At 38.9% G+C, this 14,797-nt stretch overlaps 1 protein-coding gene across 2 annotated transcripts in view; it reads right to left on the reverse strand.

Moving 5' to 3' along the window:
* The window catches only part of RALGPS1 (Ral GEF with PH domain and SH3 binding motif 1), a 329,731-nt gene that overhangs the window by 146,352 nt on the left and 168,582 nt on the right, over window positions 1-14,797 (reverse strand). For both annotated transcript variants that reach the window (XM_060014138.1, XM_060014137.1), the window contains exon 8: window positions 2,822-2,948. In XM_060014138.1, the coding sequence (XP_059870121.1) occupies window positions 2,822-2,948 (127 nt within the window). The remainder of the gene's footprint in view (window positions 1-2,821; window positions 2,949-14,797) is intronic.

Raw genomic sequence — 14,797 nt, forward strand, 5'->3', positions numbered from 1 at the left:
ACCTAGGGATATGGAGGGCCAACTGTATACTAAATAATGTAAGGCAGAAACTGTTAGAAATGCAAGGGGACTCTAAGACATATTTCTGTCCTTGATAGACCAGGTTGTCAAAAATGAAAAATGTGAATGTTGTAATGATAAGAGTAACTTGAGAGATTACATCTTTTCCAGCGCCCATGAAATATTTATACCAACTGATGTTATATTAAACCACAAGACAAATATCAAACATTTTAAAAAACCTAGAAAGCATATGTGTCATATGTTCTAAAACAATGTTAAAAAAAATTAGAGAGAAGACCATTTTTAAAAACCAAAGCCCTTCATAGCTGTGTTATGCATAATAGTGAAATAGTGAGCCAAAATAGTGTTATCCAAAAAGTGAAACAACTCACATATCCGTCAAATGATGATAGATAAATAAAATGTGGTACATCCATTCAATGGAATATTATTTGGCAATAAGGAGGAATGAAATACTGATCATGCTCTAACAGGAATGAACCTTGAAAACATGATGCTCAGGGAAAGAAGCCAGTCATAAAAGACCACATTGTACAATTCAATTCATATGAAATGTCCCAAATAAGCAAATCTATGAAGACAGAAAGTAGATTAGCAGTTCATCTAGGGCTGAGGGTGAGGGGGTGGAAGGCAGGTGGCTAGAAGGAAAAGGAGTGACTATGAATGGGTATGGGGTTTCTCGTTGGGGTGATTAAAAAGTTCTAAAATTGACTGCACTTATGGTCGTACAACTTTGTGAATATACTAAAAACCATCGATTGTACATTTTAAATGGATGCTACATGAATTATAACTCAATAAAGCCATTTGAAAAAACCAAAAATAAAAACTCAAGCCCTTGAAAATTAAAAAAAACCACTACCTTAAATACACTTGGATAAAAGAAAAATTGAAACTATAATTACAGAACATTTAAAGATATCACTGAGTACACTATGCATTAAAACATGTAGGATACAACAAAAGCAGCAATTAGATGGAAATATATACCCTTAACTGTTTTCCAAATGAAAGTAGAAAGAATAATATATATACAAATAAGCCAATAATTTGTTTACAATAACAAAACAACTTAAGGAAAGCAGAAGAAATGAATTATAAAAGACAAACGCGTAAATTCCATATTTCGTCAAATTTAGGATGTCATCTATTATAAATTTAGGATGCACCATAATTTTATGTAACACTAAGAAAAACTGCTGCCAATTAAACAATGTCACAATGCTTTGTTAGCATCAATTGAAAGATGCATCCCAATTTGAGAGATTTAAAAATGTGGAGGAAAAAAGCACATCCTAGACTAATGGAATATAGTAGATTAGAAAGCAGGAAGACAATGTGACTGATAAACAAATACGAAGTCTAATTCTTTGGAAAGACCAACAGACGTATCTCTGGCAAAGCAAATTAAAAACAGAAAGAGAAAACAAAAATGAAAACAATTAGGAATGCAAAGCAAATATAACCATACATACACAGGAGGTTAACATTTATAGTGATTATATAAAAACCTATGTTCAAAAAAATTAAGTGAGGAAAAACTTTATGCTAATAATTTCAAAAACTTGGGTCAAATGGACAATTTTATACTAACATTAAGTTTTCCAAATTAGATTTAAAAGAATTAGAAAATTAAATACACAATGCTCATAGAGGACAGTTAAGTTGTCAAAAATGTATCTCAAAAAACTTACACTAGATTTCTGAAAATACTAGGAGTCACTTCCATGAAACCTTTATTTCCCTTGTTCTTAATACTATTTTATATCATAAAGAGATAGAAAATTTTCATAAAATTACCGTAACTGTGAAAAACCAAACCACAAGAAATACTTTTCACCCGTCAAACCGGCAAAAGAAAAAAAAAAAGAAAGGAAAAGAAAAAAAAAAAAGCACATGAAAATACACAGCATTTGTGCACATGAGGAAAATAGGCAATTTCTTCCCCTTCTAATGAAAATATAAGTTGTTACAACCTCTCCGGAGAGTGTTTTGAAGTATACATGAAAAGGCACACAATTTTGCAAAGTTTTGACCCAGTAATCACACTTCCAGGAATTTATTACAAGGTAAGATTCCTAACTATATAGGTGATTTTTGCAACAGGGATGCCCACTGCAAAATTTTAATAGCAAAAATGTATAGACAAATGTCAATATTAGAGAGATCCCAGTTGCACAAATCCATGTGATGGGACTGAGTCATAGTATAGAAATGCAGGTAATAACATTAAATGTTCACGACAGAGTAAACATACAGATTCTATATGCATCCAAAAGAATGAAAAGATATGAAGCAAAACAGGGATTATCTCTAGGTGGGAAAGCAAATGCTACTAATTTTCTTCTCTTCCAAGTTCCTTGCAATGAACATGTATTATTTTCGAATCAGTAAAATCAATAATCATTATAATAATTCTGTTGGAACAAATCTTATATATTAATAATGTCCAGAGAATCAGAAGAGAGGGGTTTGGGCCTGAGTTCCCCCAGTTCAAGAAGATGTGGATAAACCAGTAAGAGTCCTGTGACCCTTCTGAGCTGCAGGCTGGGGAGGCTTGGGATTCACAGATCATTTGTATTAGCAGCAGAATATCCCTTGTTTCAAGACCCTCATCAGGAAATTCCCATCTTTAGGAAGTATCAATAGCCTGTTCTAACCCAAGGAGCCAACCAATCACCTCTTTATCCATGGCCCATGCTGCTTCATGGAAATTTCTCAACTAGAAATTGTAAAAACATCTTATCTGGCAGTGAGCAGGTTTCTTAAAAAATAATAATCCAATTCAGACTCCTACCTAGATAGGGAATACTGGGAACCATCTTCAGGCTTCGGATATATTCCCGAGTCCGCTTGTAATTATCTTCTTTAGACATCAGGTAGTCCAATTTCTCAAAGGTGGTCTTGTCTTTTCGATTCAACAGCTGGAGTGAGAAAAAAACAGAGTATGAGAGAGAAGAGAAATAAACTGGAAGAAGCAAAAGAGAAAGGATAACTGCAGATGAAAACTAAAAGGAAATGTCCCAAGAGGCACGTCTATGATGTGCAGAATCCTGGGCACAACTAAGGATTTTAAGGTGCTGTTTCATGTAGAGATGGAGTGTTTCATAGCCTCGACTTTGTCATTTTTCATAGTCTCACACTTGGAAGATACCTCCAAAGTTACCTAGTCCCTTGTTCTAGATGATGCCAGAATCCCCTGCATAGCACCCACCTTCACGGCGCATAGACCCTACAACAGCAAGGAGCTCAGAGAGTAAAGCAAATTGCTCAAGGTCACCTAGAGCTATTTCACAGTCACATCAGGTCTCTCTCCCTGTGTCCACAGAGAGCTTCTTGCTCTCTCCTCAACATCTCTGCCATTGCTAAAGGCCCTGGAAGATCTCATACGCTTCACCTGCGTATGCTGCACACATAGCCAGGCCATCTCTCCAATCTGGTCTATCTCCTCCAGATTCCCTGTGGTCTATGACTGTGTCATATTTACACTGGGTACGGTGTTCTACTCAAAATAAGCCAAACTTCTTTTCCATATGCAGTCATCTAAGGGGTGATTTAGTTATGCAAATACAGGACGAGCAGGCACCCACAGCCCAGAGATTAGAGAAGTAAGAGCCCTCATGACTGAGATCTCTGGAATGTAAAGCTGGTCACCAGGGAAGGGATGGCTCAGTGTTCATAAGGAGGCTTCTTGGAAGAAAGAAATAGAAACTGAATCCTGGTTCTCCAGACTTGACGCTAAGGACTCATGCTGTGGTCATCCTGCAGGTCCCAAGTCAAGGCCCAGTGCCAGGAAATGGCAATAAGTCTCCTTGAATAAAATGGCTTTAAGAAAAGGAGTCTAGGCTGAGAGCAAGCTTGAAAAAGAGAATGTGGGGAAGGATCAGCCAGAGAGGGCTGGCTTTGGCACAGCATGTGACTGATGCTGGGCACCCCCAAGTTTAGCTTCCAGGGCCAGTGCCTCTGGGATCTGAGATCCATGGCGGAGCCCAGGAGAATAAATGGAGGTGTGGACCCTAGGCCAGGAGCATCCTTGGTCAAGTGTGGTGTTGAGACCCCATGGTCTGTGCAAGGACCGGGACCAGCAGCCCTGTCACATCAGTCAGACTGAGATAGGCCAGTGGTCAATAGCTCCATCACACAGCAGAGAGAAGTAGAACAGTGACTGTCCAGCACCAGGGGAAGCTGGCCTTTTGTACTGAAATAGCCCCTTTGGGTTCCTGGGACCCAGGTCTGCAAATTCCAAACTAAGGCCATGCCTGGTGCACCAGCGAACTCAGGCTGCGTCGGCCAATTCCTTGATCCTCAGCCTCTGGAGTCACAGGGGGTGCAGCCTCTGGAGTGCACAGAGGGTGCAGCCCAGCTGAGCAGTGACAGCTTGAGGACTTCAGAGAGGAGAGGCAAAAGAAAAACCCGAAAGGAAGGTCCCAGTGATGGAGAAGTTGGAGAGTAAATAGCAAGCTGTTTTTTTTTTTTTTTTCCATTGAGAAATTCAGGACACATCAGGGTGGGGATGCTACACAGATGCTAGGGATGACGGCTGCCTAACTGGCTTGCTAATTTAAGGCTGTTATTCATCACATTAACAAATGGACAGGAAATCACTCCATCTCCCATTTGTTGTTTGTAAAGTACCGTAACATACAACTCATCTGGTCTTTACAAAGCCCAGGGACGAAAATGGAGCCAGGGTTACTGCCACTATTTCAGGTTCATAATCACAAGGATTAAGTGACTTGTCAGAGTATCTTTGGGGAACTTGATTCAATAGAGGAGAAAAATGTATATTATAGCAACATGGTAAGTAAGTAAATAGAGACCGAGAACCCAGACAAACAACAAGTAAATTATGGGCGAGGGAAGCGTCAAGGAAAGCTATATAGAGAGAGGCATTTGAAATTTAAGGATAAGGAATTCACTAAATGAACTACCTATACCCAGATGAGAACCAGATACTCTAGTTGTGAATTGCCCCATTGTAAAGTTGAGCAGGCCCCTCACCCCCTTGGCTGGCAGGTCATCTCTTTATTAATGAAACCTAGAACCCCACCGAATCCTTTGGCAGCCACCATGTTCATCCAGCAGTCAGACAAATCCCTATGTTATCCTCACACACACTGCAGCTGAGCCATCCTGGGGCCCAATGCTCCCTCCACTGGGTCTCTGGATCCAGCTGAGGGATTGCCCTTGTCCCCTGGCATGTTTGGCCTATCTGCCTAGCCTGTCAAGTGCCTCTATGCATGGCACCACAGAGCTGATCAGCAGGACATCTGTGTCCCGACATAGACATGACCAGGCCAACATGATTCGAGCCCTGGAGGATGTCCCTAAAAACCACCCTGAAGATTGACCTCAAACCAACAACTGGGGTTCTTTAGTGGAGTGGGACAACCAAAGGCAGCCACATTTGCATGCTTCCTAAATTTAAAACCAGGCTCCTCCAGGCCACACCTCTTTCTGTTAACCTTTTCTCTACACACATACTTCCTACCCACCCTCCATCCCTACCCACACACACTCACACACACATTCAGAAGGGCTGGGACTGGTTAACTACACTCATCGGCTCCATTATGTGCCCACAAGCGAGATCCAGGATGGCATCAGATTCCTCAGTAGGAATGCACAGCATGCTAGAAAACATGAAAAAAAGCTCAGAACATCTATCTCCCATGCAAGCATTTGAATACTACTTGAGAACTTCCCCCAGCAAAATGAAAAGAATAAACCAAGTCCAGGAAGATATGGGATATAGGAAACAGTGGACCCAGTCCAGCAGTAGTAAAGGGAGATGACAGATAAACAGCAAGACTCAAGAATGACTGGTCTACATCTATCAAGCCCAGAAGAGATGTCTCCAGAGAAAGAGAAGTCTTGATAGAAAACCTGACAGAACAGCACATTTGTGGAGGGGGGGGGGGGTGGATATATTTATTATGTATAATAAAAATAAAATTAAATGAAATAAAGATTTTATATACAATACATAAAAATCTGGTAAGATATTATATATGTTTATGTGTGTATTTACATATACATATAAAATATATGGTAGATAAATGGTAGCTAGAGTAAGAATTTTTCCTTAAAAGAGATTTAGAGGAACTTCCCCGGTGGCGCAGTGGTTAAGAATACGCCTGCCAATGCAAGGGACACTGGTTCAAACCCTGGTCCGGGAAGATCCCACATGCCGCGGAGCAACTAAGCCCGTGCGCCACAACTACTGAGCCTGTGCTCTAGAGCCCGCGAGCCACAACTACTGAAGCCTATGTGCCTAGAGCCCGTGCTCTGCAACAAGACCAGCCACTGCAGTGAGAAGCCTGCGCACTGCAACAAAGAGTAGACCCCACTCTCCGCAACTAGAGAAAGCCCACGCGCAGCAACGAAGACCGAATGCAGCCAAAAATAAGTAAATTAATGGAAAAAAAAGAGAGAGAGAGAGATTTAGAAATGCCGGGGAAACAAAAGAGTATTCCAGAAAAGACATGTTATTCGTAGTTAACCACTTGACTATACAGAGAAACATAGTTGCACATTCCTAATAATTAAAACATGAATACTCATTTAATAAAAGAGATTTAAACATAGTAACATGAGCGTTTTTGAAGAAGGAGGAAAGGTGGTTCAGGAAAACTAAACCAACATCCATCATACGAAGAAGTCACCACATATTGTCTAAAGTGAGTGGATCAAGAAATTGTAGCAAAAACTCATTGATGGAAACATGGCAGAAATTACCAGAAGAAACCACTAAATAACTCTGAGTGTCTGCCTCTGGGGGAATGAATGGGGTATGGAGAGACAGAGCAATGAGTGTTAGTTGTTTCACTAAGACTTTCAGTACTTAGTGATTTTTAAAATTCATGTGCATGTATTATGCTGGAAAAATTCTTTTAAGTTTCATTTTTTAAATATAGGATTTGTTTATTCAAAATATAACAGCATTTACTTGTACATGTTTTTGTTTGTTTGTTTGTTTGTTTGTGGTACGCGGGCCTCTCACTGTTGTGGCCTCTCCCGTTGTGGAGCACAGGCTCCAGACGCGCAGGCTCAGCGGCCATGGCTCACGGGCCCAGCCGCTCCGCAGCATGCGGGATCCTCCCGGACCGGGGCACGAACCCGTGTCCCCTGCATTGGCAGGCAGACTCTCAACCACTGTGCCACCAGGGAAGCCCAACTTTTACATGTTTTAAACTTTTATTACAAGTAGAGCCATAAACTGGAAACCTCATGTGAATTGAGGGTCCTTTAGATTTTAGAGTTTACAGGAAGCCTCAGGAAGAAACCATCAGAACTACATGGAAGAAACCATCAGAACTACATGCAAGAAAACAAATTATCTGCCTACCTAAGTCAAACAGATACTAAAAGCATTCATGTTCAGGAAAAGAGGTAAGGAAATAAAATTAAGGAAAAGTTCACTAAATACAACAGGCAACTTCACTTCTAGTAAAGTTTAGAAGTATTGGGCCACCCTGAGATTTCCCTTCCATAATATTTATCACGATTGTGATCATCTGTACGATTATATCTGTGGTTCCCTCAGCAAATGAAGACTCCCATGAAGGTGGTGACCATGCTGGTTGTATTCACTCCACTATTCCCTGCAACTGGTATGGTTCCTGACACAGAGAAAACACTGCCTAAAGATCTGTTGAACAAAAGAATGAGAAAACTAACAATGACAATTTAAAAATTCAACTCCTTGGAAATTTTTGAACACTCCAATAATTCTTGGGTAAAATAAGAAATAAAAGCCAAGGTAATGGACTATTTACAAACCATAAACATATAGAACGTATAGATCACTATACGTTAAACTATGTGATGAGGCCAAAACTGTACTGAGAGGAAAAATGCATGGTTTTTAACTCTTATATAATTAAACAATATGAATATAGATGAACTTAACATTCAACTCAAGAAACTAGGAAAACTGGGCGGAGTGCGGGAGCAGGAGTAGGAGAAATAGATTAATAGATAAAATTAGGAATTATGTTTTTTAAAATATATATATATATAACTAAACACCTAACCTATAGACATGATAACTAAACCCAAGAACTAAATTTTATAAAAATCACAATAAAACAGGTAAAATCTCTATTAAGTAAGGCAAAATGCAAAAATATACATTAGGATTGAGAAAGGGGCAAAACCACATATGCAAAGTGAACTAAAATTACAAGGTAAAAATAAAATCCCTGAATATTGATTTTAAATAATTTTCATGGTGGCAAGTATCAGCTGCAAGGGATAAATGGAACCCATAAACCACAGGGTCAAATGTCACGAAGATCACAAATCTTGGTCAAACACCTGAAGAAGCAGGTTGCTTTTGGAAATTTCCCTTATCATGCTCTGAGAGCCTATATGTGGCACTCATACTTGACTAATGATGAAAAATTCCCTTCTTCTGGTAAATAGTTCAAAACAGGAAGCTGTCTCCATAGAAGAAAAAAATAAGGCCCTCCAAATCTACTTTATGAGGACGTTGGTATCTTGTTCCCTTGCCTTGAGAGAATAACATTTCTTGATACATGGAAATGTTTTTCAACAAAATAACATTTCTTGATACGTGGAAACGCTTTTCAATGAAGAACCTGTTGCTTCAAATACGTTAAAACTGGCTCAAAATTCTATTTTAATTCCAGTGTCTACTGTTGGTATGGAAAGAATTTTTAGTGCTGCGGATAATCTATGGACCAATGGATTCAACAGACTGAGTATGGAATGAAACTAGGGTGCTTTAAAAAAAGTAATTTTTACCTCTTTAGATACAAACTATTGGTTTCTGAAAAATAAACTACAAAGTCATATATCTAATGTAAAATATTAGATGCAATGGAGACTGTTACAAGTAACATAAGAGAAAACTATGACTTTGAAATTTAGTAAGTGTCCTGGCTAGCTGTCCATATCTGTCTTTGACTAAGGCTATTTTAAACTCTGTACAGATAGATGTTAACCTGTAGAAAACGTAGTAATGCAAATAATTCCAGTCCATATAAAGGCATATGATGTCTCATGGAATCCCACTGATCATCACCCTGGGAAAACTGACTAATTTTCTATCCATTTTAAAGATTATTCCCTGGTGGCGCAGTGGTTGAGAGTCCGCCTGCCGATGCAGGGGACACGGGTTTGTGCCCCGGTCCGGGAGGATCCCACATGCCGCGGAGCGGCTGGGCCCGTGAGCCATGGTCGCTGAGCCTGCGTGTCCGGAGCCTGTGCTCCGCAACGGGAGAGGCCACAACAGTGAGAGGCTCGCGTACCGCAAAAAAAAAAAAAAAAAAAAAAAAGATTATGTCAGCCTTCTTTACCTGACCATAAAAGTGTAGTAATCTCAGTTCTCTTGGAATACAGTTGTAATATCTTACTGGTTCTCATACTAATTAATGAGTTAAATAAAATATTTGACAAGTATTCATTTATACTTGTATGAGTCATGATTTTATCTTTTAAAAAATTATTAACAGTTTATATGCACATACACATATACACATACATACATTCACATGCATACATACATACACAATGCATAATCTTGTAGGACAATTTTAATCATGTATTTCCAATAATTTTGCTAATTAAAAAAAAAAATCTGCTCATGGCAACCCCAGGAGACATTCCCACAAAGCCCCAAGAGCAGGGCCAGGAGGATGTGATTGGTCCTTGAACAGAAGTTTGCCAAGGGCCCATCCTGGGTCCAGAGTTGGTCTGTGTGGGTGAGGAGCCAGGTACCCAATGTACACCCCAATGTGTTCAACCTGGTTGAGCCATGGGAAAGGCTGGCTAAGGCAAGGAAGGGTCAGAAACACTATGAGAGTGCTCTGGAAGGAGAGAACAAACTCCATTATGGGAAGGAGGAACCAGGAAGAGGTGGTCATAGAAACGAGTCTTGAAGGCTTTCAACCAGCAGAAATGGGGCTGGAGAGGCTCCAGAAGCAAAAGAATGCACGAGCAGTGGCCTGGAGGTAGGAACACACAGGGATGCTTAAGGGAGCAGCAGTTTGGCAGAAATGCAGGCAAGTGTTGCCTTGTACAAGGCTGGAAGGTGAGAGAGAGATAGAAACTTCCCATTTGGCAGTTGTTTTTTTTTTAATAGATGTTTATTGGAGTATAATTGCTTCACAATACGGTGCTAGTTTCTGTTGCACAACAAAACAAATCAGCCATATGCATACACATGTCCCCATATCCCCTCCCTCTTGAGCCTCCCTCCCACCCTCCCTATCCCACCCCTCTAGGTCATCGCAAAGCACCCAGCTGATCTCCCTGTGCTATGCTGCTGCTTCCCACCAGCCAACTATTATACATTGGGGTGATGCTACTCTCACTTCGCCCCAGCTTCTGCCCCCCACCCCATGTCCTCAAGTCCATTTTCTATGTCTACCTCTTTATTCCTGCCCTGCAACTAGGTTCATCAGTATCTTTTTTTTTTTTTTTTAGATTCCATATATATGCGTTCGCATACAGTATTTGTTTTTCTCTTTCTGACTTAACTTCACTCTGTATGACAGACTCTAGGTCCATCCACCTCACTACAGATAACTCAATTTTGTTTCTTTTTATGGCTGAGTAATATTCCATTGTATATATGTGCCACATCTTCTTTATCCATTCATCTGTCAATGGACACTTAGGTTGCTTCCATGTCCTGGCTATTGTAAACAGTGCTGCAATGAACACTGGGGTGCATGTGTCTTTTTGATTTATGGTTTTCTCAGGGTATATGCCCAGTAGTGGGATTGCTGGGTCATACGGTAGTTCTATTTTTAGATTTTTAAGGAGACTCCATACTGTTTTCCATAGTGGTTGTATCAATTTACATTCCCACCAACAGTGCAGGAGGGTTCCCTTTCACCACACCCTTTCCAGCATTTATTGTTTCTAGATTTTTTGATAATGGCCATTCTAACTGGCGTGAGGTGATACCTCATTGTAGTTTTGACTTGCATTTCTCTAACAATTAGTGATGTTGAGCATCTTTTCATGTGCCTCTTGGCCATCTGTATGTCTTCCTTGGTGAAATGTCTATTTAGGTCTTCTGCCCATTTTTTAACTGGATTGTTTGGTTTTTTTGATATTGAGCTCCATGAGCTGTTTGTATATTTTGGAGATTAATCCTTTGTCTGTTGTTTCATTGGCAAATATTTTCTCCCATTCTGAGGGCTGTCTTTTTGTCTTGTTTATGGTTTCCTTTGCTGTGAAAAAACTTTTAAGTTTTATTAAGTCCCATTTGTTTATTTTTGTTTTTATTTCCGTTACTCTAGGAGGTGGATCAAAAAAGATCTTGCTGTGGTTTATGTCAAAGAGTGTTTTCCCTATGTTTTCCTCCAAGAGTTTTATAGTGCCTGGTGTTACATTTAAGTCTTTAATCCATTTGGAGTTTATTTTTGTGTATGGTGTTAGGGAGTGTTCTAATTTCATTCTTTTACACGTAGCTGTCCAGTTTCCCCAGCACCACTTATTGAAGAGGCTATCTTTTCTCCATTGTATGTCTTTGCCTCCTCTGTCGTAAATTAGGTGCCCATATGTGTGTGGGTTTATCTCTGGGCATTCTACCTTGTACCATTGATCTATATTTCTGTTTTTGTTCCAGTACCATACTGTCTTGATTACTGTAGCTTTGTGGTACAGTTTGAAGTCAGGGAGCCTGATTCCTCCAGGTCTGTTTTTCTTTCTCAGGATTGCTTTGGCTATTCGGGGTCTTTTGTGTTTCCATATAAATTGTAAAATTTTTTGTTCTAATTCTGTGAAGAATGCCATTGGTACTTTGATAGGGATTGCACTGAATCTGTAGATTGCTTTGGGTAGTATAGTCATTTTCACAATATTGATTCTTCCAATCCAAGAACATGGTATATTTCTCCATCTGTTTATGTCATCTTTGATTTCTTTCATCAGTGTCTTATAGTTTTCTGAGTACAAGTCTTTCACCTCCTTAGGCAGGTTTATTCCTAGGTATTTTATTCTTTTTGTTGCAGTGGTAAATGGGAGTGTTTCCTTAATTTCTCTTTCTGATTTTTTGCTGTTGGTGTATAGGGATGCCAGAGATTTCTGTGCATTAATTTTGTATCCTGCAACCTTACCAAATTCATTGATTAGTTCTAGCAGTTTTCTGGTGGCATCTTTAGGATTTTCTATGTATAGTATCATGTCAACAGCAACAAGTTTTACTTTTTCTTTTTCAATTTGTATTCCTTTTATTTCTTTTTTTTTCTCTGATTGCTGTGGCTAGGACTTCCAAAACTATGTTGAATAAGGGTGGCGAGAGTGGACATCCTTGTCTTTTTCCTGATCTTAGTGGAAATGCTTTCAGTTTTTCACCATTGAGTACAATGATTGCTGTGGGTCTGTCATATATGGCATTTGTTATGTTGAGGTAGGTTCCCTCTATGACCATTTTCTGGAGAGTTTTTATCATAAACGGGTTTTGAATTTTGTCAAAAGCTTTTTCTGCATCTATTGAGATGATCACATGGTATTTATTCCTTAATTTATTAATGTGGTATATCACATTGATTGATTTGCATATATTGAAGAATCCTTGCATCCCTGGGATAAATCCCACTTAATCATGGTGTATGATCCTTTTAATGTGCTGTTGGATCCTGTTTGCTAGTATGTTGTTCAGGATTTTTGCATCTATGTTTTTCAGGGATATTGGTCTATAATTTTCTTTTCTTGTGATATCTTTTTCTGGTTTGGGTATCAGGGCGATGATGGCTTTGTAGAATGAATTTGGGAGTGTTTCTCCCTTGCAATTTTTTGGAAGAATTTGAGAAGGATGGGTGCTAGCTCTTCTCTAAATGTTTGATAGAATTCGCCTGTGAAGCCATCTGGTCCTGGACTTTCGTTTGCTGGAAGATTTTTAATTATGGTTTCAATTTCATTACTTGTGACAGGTCTGTTTATATTTTCTAATTCTTCCCGGTTCAGTCTTGGAAAATTGTACCTTTCCAAGAATTTGTCCATTTCTTTGTGGTTGTCCATGCTATTGGCATATAGTTGTTTGTAGTAGTCTCTTATAATCCTTTGTATTTCCGCAGTGTCAGTTGTGATTTCTCCTTTTTCATTCCTAATTTTATTGATCTGCGTCTTCTCTCTTTTTTTCTTGATGAGTCTGGCTAAGGATTTATCAATTTTGTTTATCTTCTCAAAGAACCAGCTTTTAGTTTTATTGATCTTTGCTATTGTTTTCTTCGTTTCTATTTCATTTATTTCTGCTCTGATCTTTATGATTTCTTTCCTTCTACTGACTTTGGGTTTTCTTTGTTCTTCTTTCTCTAGTTGTTTTAAGTGTAGATTTAGATTGTTTATTTGAGATTTTTCTTGTTTCTTGAGGTGAGACTGTATTGCTATAAACTTCCCTCTTAGAACTGCTCTTGCTGCATCCCACAGGTTTTAGGTCATCGTGTTTTCATTGTCATTTGTTTCTATGTATTTTTAAATTTCTTCTTTGATTTCTTCAGTGATCTCTTGGTTATTTAGTAGTGCACTGTTTAGCCTCCATGTGTTTGTGTTTTTTATGGTTTTTTTCCTGTAATTGATTTCCAGTCTCACAGCGTTGTGGTCAGAAACGATGCTTGATATAATTTCAATTTTCTTAAATTTTCCGATGCGTGATTTGTGACCCAAGATGTGATCCTGGAGAATGTTCCATTTGCCCTTGAGAAGAAAGTGTATTCTGCCACTTTCGGGTGGAATGTTCTATAAATATCAATTAGATCTGTCTGGTCTATTGTGTCATTTAAAGCTTGTGTTTCCTTATTTATTTTCTGTTTGGATGATCTGTCCATTGGTGTAAGTGGGGTGTTAAAGTCCCCTACTATTATTGTGTTACTGTTGATTTCTCCTTTCATGGTTGTTAGCATTTGCCTTATGTATTGATTCCTATGCTGGGTGCATAAACATTTATAATTGTTATATCTTCTTCTTGGATTGATCCTTTGATCATTATGTAGTGTCCCTCCTTATCTCCTGTAACAGTCTTTATTTTAAAGTCTATTTTATCTGATAAAAGTATTGCTACTCTGGCTTTCTTTTGATTTCCATTTGCATGGAATATCTTTTTCTATCCCTTCACTTTCAGTCTGTATGTGTCCCTAGGTCTGAAGTGGGTCTCTTGTAGACAGCATATATATGGGTCTTTTTTTTTTTTGTATCCATTCAGCCAGTCTGTGTCTTTTGGTTGGGGCATTTAATCCATTTACATTCAAGGTTATTATCGATATGTATGTTCCTATTACCATTTTCTTAATTGTTTTGGGTTTGTTTTTGTGGGTCTTTTCCTTCTCTTGTGTTTCCCACTTAGAGAAGTTCCTTTAGCATTTGTTGTAAACCTGGTTTGGTGGTGCTGAATTCTCTTAGCTTTTGTTTGTCTGAAAAGCTTTTGACTTCTCTATCAAATCTGAATGAGATCCTTGCTGGGTAGAGTAATCTTGGTTGTAGGTTCTTCTCTTTCATCACTTTAAGTATATCCTGCCACTCCCTTCTGGCCTGCAGAGTTTTCCCTGAAAAACCAGCTGATAACCTTATGGGGATTCCTTTGTATGTTATTTTTTGTTTTTCCCTTGCTCCTTTTAATATTTTTTCTTTGAATTTAATTTTTGTTAGTTTGATTAATATGTGTCTTGGTGTGTTTTTCCTAGGGTTTACCCTGTATGGGACTCTCTGTGCTTCCTGGACTTGGGTGACTGTTTCCTTTCCCACGTTAGGGAAGTTTTCGACTATAATCTCTTCAAATATTTTCTCAGACCCTTTCTTT

This window comes from Delphinus delphis, chromosome 6 (genome assembly GCF_949987515.2).
Source record: "Delphinus delphis chromosome 6, mDelDel1.2, whole genome shotgun sequence".
NCBI classification, from domain to species: Eukaryota; Metazoa; Chordata; class Mammalia; order Artiodactyla; family Delphinidae; genus Delphinus; species Delphinus delphis.